Raw genomic sequence first — 8,837 nt, forward strand, 5'->3', positions numbered from 1 at the left:
ACATTAATGTATCCTTGGCTACATCTATTTGCTTCATAGGTCACTGCAATCTTTTACTGAGATTTATTTTATTCCTATAATATTTATACAGGACCTGACGGTGCTGCTAAAACAGTAAGTACATTCAGCAGGGTCTATTTATCTTCCTGTATGATTCCCCTCAGGCTATTTTTAACTCAGAGTAGCTGCACAGACTGTCTCGTTTTGTTGCCAACTTGTGTATCGTTCTCATACTCGTTTATCTTTAATCTAACATTATTTTATAGTGATCACAAGGCAGACTGAGATTTGTTTCAAGAGTTTTATGCATATATTCCTTTATTCAGCGCTCACCAGGCAGAGGAGTCCAAGCAGTGCGCCCTGCTGGTGTAGTGTGGTGTTGTTGTTATTACCATCCATCAACCGGTTCAGACTGGACTGATGGCAATATTAACAATGTTCCTGGAGAGAAGTAACCCATACACCCAGCCCCCATCGTTAGTACACGAACCCCCAACTCACTCCAGCTTGACTGCAAGTAGACCTCGAGTTAACTCAGCAAAGGGGCTTTTTAAATTCAAGTGTAATATTATTTTTTTTAAATACTTTTTGAGGTTCTTTTTCTTTCTTTCGTTCTCTCTTTCTTTCTTTCTTTCTTTCTTTCTTTTTCTTTCTTTTTTTTTTTTTTTTTAAAGAACCTGATTTCTGTTTCACGGCCCGTTACATACCAGGTAAACAGTTTTGTGCCTATGTGCATGTGCATGTGTGAGTTTGCAGTGACTTACAGTTTAAGATGTGAAAAAATCAAAAAGTGTAGCTACACTATGACCCACCAACCCCAGCCGTCACATCTCTGAGGAGCTGTGTGTACTCTGTGCGCTCCAGGCGCGCAAGAGGAAGCAGCGCTCTTCCTCCAGTATCTGCGTTCAAGCTGCTGCTGGACCAGCAAGAACAGCTTTGAACCGGTTTTGTCGCCGGCTACAAAGCTGTAAGAAACGGATGCACAGTGCGCATTGTTGATGCAGAGTGCTTTCTTTATGCGCGGACATCATAGATTCCAGCTTATATATAGCCCAACGTAATTATGTGACGCTTTCTCGTCATTTGTACTGATTCTGTTAGCAGCGATTTTAATAGGGAAGCCATCCTACATGGAAAGTTCCCATAGAGCGCGCAGCTCTGCAGGCGCCTGCTGCTGTTTTTATAGATGCTGAGGTGAGTGCTGCATGTCTTTCGTTAAAATAACAAGCACAGTGTGCTTATGTTGACATCGGTTAAGATGACAACATAGTAAGAAAATACGGATTTTGTAGGTGGTAAATGTAAAGAACGTATATGGTATATGCTGATTTTCTTCAGGATATTATTGTCTTATGTTTGGGTAAAAATATCCTGTTTACTGTCAAAATGTATTTATCCTGATCTGAAAGCAAGCAAAGATTTTCTGAAATCTGAGCAGCTGTCCACCAACTTTTCCCCCACTTAGAAGCCTTGTTGTAAACAAAGTGTGACCAGTAGTGGTTAATGCTGCTGCAGTGAAGTTTAGTTGCACTTGGCTGCAAATTATTCATGGAAAGAGGTCTGAAAAACTTGGGTCAGCACAGGAGACAAGCCTCTCCCAAGTGTCTAGTAAGGACCAGAGCTGAATGGTGGAGGAGGTAGGTTAAAGGTGCAGGGGGATGGGGCACAGAGCAGTGCAGTTTTCTTTACTTTCTCCTCCTCCAAGGTGTGGTTATAGAGAAACGAACAAAAGGGGCAGCAGGCTATGAGTTAGGTGCAGTCAGTCTGTGTACGGGACATCACACAGGTGACCTGCCTGTTAGGCCAGTCCGAGTGCTGCAGCAGCCTTCGCTACATCAAGGCTTTGTAGGACTGTAGGTCCCGTTTAAAATTATTGCCATAGGCTCATCTTTTGAATTATTTTGCTATCAAATATATGTCTGTAATGTTTTTTTATGTTCTTTCCAGGAACTCCTCTGTCAAAGCTGTAGCAAATCACAGAGGGCAGCAGTAACATCAGCACCATGGCTTCATCTACTGAAGTGCTGGACGGAGGCTGGGGATGGGCGATTGTTGTGGCCTCCTTCCTGGCCCAGCTCCTGGCCTACGGTTCACCCCAATCTGTGGGCGTCCTCTACCCCGAGTGGCTGCATGCCTTCCAGGAGGGCAAAGGCATGACGGCTTGGGTGGGCTCTCTTGTGGCTGGAGTGGGGCTCATAGCCAGTAAGTAACCCACACACACACACTGTAATAATGTCATAATCCTTGCCGTGGGTCCACATTGGGTTGACGTTGAATAGATCAATGGGATGGGTCTGGGAGGGTCCTGATACTGCAGTGAAGTTTTACAATCATGTTTGAGAGGTTTTTTATAGAAATAGATGGAAATGGATAAAAATGTGTGTAATATTTGAGTATGAACACTTTATATTGTTTGTAGCATCTGGTAAATCAATGCTGAGCTGGAAATTTATGTTTTGGTACTACATATTAGTATGGGCAGTTTATCTGCTGACATTTGTGATTTAGGGGGAGATACTATATCTGCTTAGTGCAAAAAGCAGAGCACTAAATGCTCACCTTTACTCTTGGCTTTCTAGCATTTCCCTCTCAACCATCATACCACATGATGCCACTGATAAAGCAGACACAATAGTCTGTTCAAAGTCTGAGCACTGACGTCTATGTGAAAGGGGCAATCAAACTATCACCAAGGAAGATGTTTACAATAGCTACAGGTGTTAAAGAGTTCTCGTTACTATAATGTTTCAGCAGGATGGAGAGAACACGTAATGCCGTCTCACAGATGTGCACTTTGTGGCTCCCCAAGAACAGTTGCTGTTATTGATTTTTCGAGGAGAGCAAAGCAAATGCAAGTCATCCATGCTATGAATGTAGGAGAATCACTCAGCCCTTAATGTAACCACAGAAGAAAGAAAAGAAAGATTCAGAGACAAATAGGAAGTGAAACATGGAGACTTAACAAATACTGTATTTGTTGAGCAAGTTGGTTGCGGCAAGGTTGTGTATGTGAACTCACATAAAACCAAACATAAGCGAAAATAGAAAAGGAGAAGAGTCTGAAAGTTGGGCAACATGGTGAAAGGGAAAATAAGTTTGAATGTAAGATGAGAAAGAATGCAAAAAAAACACACACACACACACACAGTCACCTTTCAGTAATGCTTTGAAGATATTATAAAAACATGCTCCATGACTGTACTCAGCAAACAGGATCAGTGATAGATAGAGGTCTTAGTTGACATTTCCGTCTAAGGCAGAGCCCGCCTGCCAACTAGCCTTGCTTGTTGATGTCTCTCTCTCAAAAGGGCTGAGGTGAAAATCATGACTGGACAGATCTGGCCTCAAGCCTGGCCAAGTGCTGGACACGTGTCCCAGCTGTCAGACAGCTGCAGCACTGCAGTTTTTGCGGCACAACAGCAGGGTCTTCCCCCTGGTCAGAGGGGAGGTAAACAGTAAATGTCGCATGGTGTGTGAGTCAAGCAGCCTCAGGATATGTGAGTCTTCAGCAAGCATGGGAAAAAAAATAAAGTCTTGGGTTTGAATATTTAATTTATAGTCTCATTTATAGATATGAGACTTTATAGTATCACTATAAATGTGATACTGTTGGACAATGAAGAATAAAATGATTTTTCCAACCTTCAATTTTAAAAGAAATTTTGTCTGAAATGTTTACATTATGTAAAATGTTCACACTGGACCTCTCAGGGTCCTCCTGAGCAATGTGACAACACCTCTGACAGGTTACCAGTTTGAACCTAATGTGATGTGTCAGCTTCCCGGTCAGACACAGCAGTGCTTTGTTAGCCAGGATTTTATTTTCTTGGAAACTGTGCTTGATATCCAGAAATAGCATAATATCATCACTATCATCCACTGTTACTGGAATGTTTTTGATCCTGTAGCACTCATTTTTCCTTCCTGTATCTCTTCCACCACCTGACACTTTCTGTCTCTTTTCTCTGTCTTTCTCCCTTTTCTCCCTCAGGTCCTGTCTGCAGCGCCTGCGTGGACAACTTTGGGGCTCGTCCTGTCACCATTTTCAGTGGTGTAATGGTGGCCGGCGGCTTGATGCTCAGTGCCTTTGCTCCCAATGTCCAGTTCCTCATCTTTTCCTATGGGATTGTTGTTGGTAAGGAAACACTTGTTGATAACTTTGTGGTGCATCCTCCCCCGTGTTTTATAGTCCAGCAGAGACAAGTTAATGCTGTAGTCAGCGTTGAGAACCCATGTGGCCTTTGCCTCAAACAGACAGTCAGGTAGAGGCTTAGGTTTTGTCAGTGTGGGAAAAAAAGTCTGTATTTGATGTGGCTTTGGTCATGGGAGTTAACTAAGCTTCTTATCCTCCTAACATATGAGAATCTCGTAACACATTGTATAATCATTTGAAACAAGCAGGAACACATGTCAAGTCCAACTGTTATGCAACATCAGAGGCTCACTATATCTTCAATCACCAGTTAATGAATACCACTGAAAGTATGTAAAATCACAACAAGAGAAGATACAGGTCAGAGCAACATTTGTTTGACATTGCTGTTTGTATTCATGGGGGATGTTGACAGAATAATAACATAATGGCTTAACCTGATCCCCAAGTGACCCTTTATTGCCTCTGCACCCTCTCCAGTGTGCCTGCATGGGCCCACCACCACCTGTTATCGCACATTAAGTGACAGCTCAGCCACACTTGATGCTGGTGAATCCCTCTACAGTCAGCACTGCCTTCCGCAGAGGAAGCGCCTGAGAGGGGAGGCCATGCATATTTGAAGACAGTCGTTTATTTTTAGAGATGCCCTTAGATCATGGTCTGGCTCCACATGCACGTGTGGCTTGTTTACTGTTCAGCATAAGGTTCCTTCATGTTTTGCTAATGCACTGTGCACAGATTTCTTTGTAATAACTGTCTGAAATATACTGAGGACAATTTCGTTCTGCAGTATTGTATAACCAACAACTGCAAAGAAGTAGCCTAATATATACATTTTTCCAGAATGTGGAAGAAATATAAATGGCCTTTACATAACACATTTTCCTGATATGTGCAAAACATTGGAATTCCCATTCTTGTGTATTTTTAGAAGTGAAGATCTTTTTACCCTTTCACTAATGGAAATTCTTCTTGTGTCTGTCCTTGTCCTCTCTCTTAACATAGGCCTGGGTTGCGGTCTTGTCTACGCAGCCACGTTGACAATCACCTGTCAGTATTTTGACAAGAGACGCGGCCTTGCCCTCGGCATTGTCACCACAGGTACTACCGCCCTGAGCTCTGGGTGCACACCAGTTCTCCATGCTCACTTCTTTCATGCATGCTGGGAGCCTTGAGATGCCGAGGTAATCATCTGTAGAGTAGTGCAGGCAGAGTGGCTTATTGGGTGGGGACGAGGACTGGTGACCAGTGACCAGGTCTGGTTTGGCTGAAAATCAAAACTTTGGTGATAATTGGAAAATTTCTGACTTTGACACCCCAAAGTCAGACCTAAGAACCTGGAAATGAATGAGCTAAAGGAACACATAGACTGTACCAGTTATCACCAGGATTGACTAATTTTTCTATGAATAAAAACGCATGCCATCAGAATAATTTGAGAGGTGCTATAATAAAGAAAAAAATCTAGACAAAGTGGCTTATATTGATTGATCTGTCACTTTCTGACACACACACTAAAATCTGTCTTCCTCTGCTCACTCAGGCACAAGTGTTGGTGCATTCATCTATGCCACAGCTCAGAATGAGCTGATTGTGCTCTACGGCCTGGACGGCTGCCTGCTAATCATCGGAGCTCTAGCACTAAATCTCATGGCCTGCGCTGGCTTCATGAGGCCCCTCAACATGCCAGGGTACTACCTCAAACAGAAGGCCGCCCTGGAGCGCAACACAGAGGAGCAGCTTTTCGAAAAGCCCCCGTTGGATGACCTGAAGGTCACAACTGGCTCCCCTGCCTCAACCACTCCAGAAAAAACTCTGATGGTGAAGGAGATGCTCATCACCATTGATTCCAAGGACTTGGCCACTCAAACAGAGAAGAAGAAAGGCCTGGCTGGGTTGGCCATCATGAAAATTATCAAGAAGAAGAAGCACGCTTACTCCAAGTACATGCACTCCATGTATGAGATCCTGCAAGACCAAGCCATGGTGGCCTTCTGTATTGGTGTCTTCCTGTTCAGCTTGGGAGCGTTCCCTCCTGTGCTCTTCATTGAGGACGTGGCGCAGAGCGAAGGACTCATTGAAGAAGTTAGTGTCATTCCTCTGGTATCGATAGGGGCCATCGCCACTTGCGTAGGCAAACTAGTGCTGGGTATGCTGGTGGACATTAGGTGGATCAACGGCATCTATCTGTATGCCTTCACCATGTTCGCAGCAGGTATGGCGCTGCTCCTTATCCCTATTACTAAGACTTATGTGGGACTGCAGATCCTGACTGCCATCCTGGGTTTCTTCTCTGGAAACTGGTCTATCACCTCCTACATCACCACTAAGATTGTTGGCTTGGAGAGACTGACACAAGCCCATGGCATCCTCATGTTCTTCGGGGGATTTGGGATCATGCTTGGACCTCCTGTTGTAGGTAGGTGGGCTCGACTTATATGAATTTGTAAGCATTGCTACACTGGTAATTATTGGTTATAAAGATTCAAAAGTTTCAAAATCAAAATGTTAAATCAGGCAGGCAGGCAGGCAAACAGACCAAAGCAAAGGTCATGTCAACTTCAATAAGCAGCAATTATTAGTCATTACTTAACAAACCACTGCATCCTCCAGGAATCTTTACTCACTGTGCTTACTATGTCTGTTTTTCTCATCACTTTCCAGGGTGGTTCTTTGACTGGACGCAGTCATATGACTTGGCATTCTACTTCAGTGGGAGCTGTGTGGTGCTGGGATCGTTCATCCTCTTTCTGCTCACCCTTCCCTGCTGGAACAGGAAGCGCTCTGAGAACGACAGACCAGATGTCCATTACACCAGCAACTGTGACAAAGTTGCCTCTGTAGCCTAAATATGAGTACATTTCATAGAGATTCAAATCCCCTACCCCTCCTACTGCCCAGCAACTGTCCATTGATACCTGAACCACCTCTGACTATACAAGTCTTTCCCCTTATATCTGCTGCCAGGTTTTAATATACCAAAATACTTGCCATAGGTTTTGAAGGCCTGTCCTCTGTACTTTGCCTGCATTTCTCAGGTCCGTATCATTTACTGCAGATCTTTCTAAATGTTTGACCCTGATGCCTGTGTTGATTTTATATTATAGCCTCATTTTACGAGGTCAACTAAACAATATATTGTTTAACTCCCGAACTCTTGTGTTTATGTAAACACTGGTTTTACCTTTGTTGTAACTCTGACAGAAGACATGGTGCTATTCTAAACACTGGGAAGAAAAAAAAAATCTGTAGAACTGTTGGGTGATAATTTAACACTATACCAACATTTGAAACCACTCTGCAAATGCACAAAGAAAACGAAATCTCTGCTCCAGAAATCTTTCCTGGAACAGAGACCACAGGGATTGGAATGAAGGAGGGAGTTTTTTTTAATAACAGTAAATTTAGCAACACGTTTTTATTTTGTATTTTAGTTTTAATGTATATCTTAATTACACCACTATGTATCTTACCAAAGCATCAATGATAGTTAATGCCTGTCAACACATAATGCCTGTTGGAACAATACAACTGCCTTGCTTTTTAGATAATTTTTGTTTTCAAGTGCATTGACTCAATTGATACTTTTCTGAAATGGTTTCACATACCTCCAGTTTCTGGATCAGACAGAGACCTTCTTGAATAAGTTATGCTGATTCAAAAACATGTAAAAACACTGACGAGATCCTAGTGTATTTCCAACTTTAAGAGCATGTTGATTCTCTTTGTGGCATGATTATCATGACCTTTGCTGGCATTAATTTTGACCAGGCTGGTCCTTTCCCATCATGTTGTGTGAGTATGTTTAATGTGTATGTTGTGTGTGTGTGTGTGTGTGTGTGTGTGTTTGCACATGCATGTACGTGTGCAGGTTTGTGTGTGTGTGAATTGTTTGATAAACTTTTGTATTAGCACTAGTTTGTAAAGTCCTATGTGCTAGTGACTTTTATATGCACAAAACTGGCCACAGGGCTGTAAAAATGTTATTGTTTAGGTTGGAAGTTGATAATTGTGATCATTGTAATGAATACATTGCAATAGACTTTTAGAATCACTTGAATGTTGTTAAATAGACCACTACAAATGTCTTTGACAGTTCCAGTTTCAAGAGTAAGAGTAAATCTGGAACATTAGTGTTTGCTTTTTGTTTGTAGAAGCAATTACAGGGTGCAGATGAAGTACAATTGTACTGACCTAGAAAAGACAGTGTGTTTGGCTGTCACCTTTTTCTTATTTTTTTTAATGTCAGTATTATAATATTTAAGTCTGTATTTCTGTTCTATTGTTTTATTTTAAAAGTGCCAATAAAGGATTTTTGGATTAATGATATTGAGTGTTTAGATTTCTAATGTATTTGTCATACATGAACCACATTTTAAATTCCAAGTAAAAGGTAAATACAGCGTTTTGGCTATATTTGTTCAACCTAGTAGTAACCGGGCACGCAGTTGGCAAAAGCCCTACCCATGACAACAACTGGCAATATCCTGTTTTTGCAGTTAAACTCCTCAAACGGGAAAATGACCAAACTAGTCCCCGAGGGAATCTGAATACCAGCACTTTTCATACTATACAGATGAGACAAACTCTTTCGAGCTTTAGCATCCCCTTTTAGAGCCGTCTACCTCTCCCTCTTGTGCCTTTTCCTGGCAACCGTAACGCAGGTCACCATGGTTACGCATGC

At 42.3% G+C, this 8,837-nt stretch overlaps 1 protein-coding gene across 3 annotated transcripts; it reads left to right on the forward strand.

Annotated features, from left to right (window-relative positions):
- Window positions 1-488: 488 nt before the first annotated feature.
- Window positions 489-8,482, forward strand: LOC137197193 (monocarboxylate transporter 9-like). 3 transcript variants are annotated; one of them, XM_067610426.1, is made up of 6 exons: window positions 489-710; window positions 1,948-2,202; window positions 3,992-4,135; window positions 5,159-5,254; window positions 5,697-6,572; window positions 6,818-8,482. In XM_067610426.1, exons 2-6 carry the CDS (start codon window positions 2,004-2,006, stop codon window positions 7,000-7,002), a joined length of 1,500 nt encoding a protein of 499 aa, XP_067466527.1. In that variant the 5' UTR covers window positions 489-710; window positions 1,948-2,003; the 3' UTR covers window positions 7,003-8,482. The 3 variants fall into 3 exon arrangements, with proteins under 3 accessions (XP_067466527.1, XP_067466529.1, XP_067466528.1); XM_067610428.1 differs by lacking the exon at window positions 489-710 and adding an exon at window positions 760-1,194; XM_067610427.1 differs by lacking the exon at window positions 489-710 and adding an exon at window positions 1,236-1,853.
- The last annotated feature ends 355 nt before the right edge of the window (window positions 8,483-8,837 follow it).

This window comes from Thunnus thynnus, chromosome 14, assembly GCF_963924715.1.
Source record: "Thunnus thynnus chromosome 14, fThuThy2.1, whole genome shotgun sequence".
Taxonomy (NCBI): domain Eukaryota; kingdom Metazoa; phylum Chordata; class Actinopteri; order Scombriformes; family Scombridae; genus Thunnus; species Thunnus thynnus.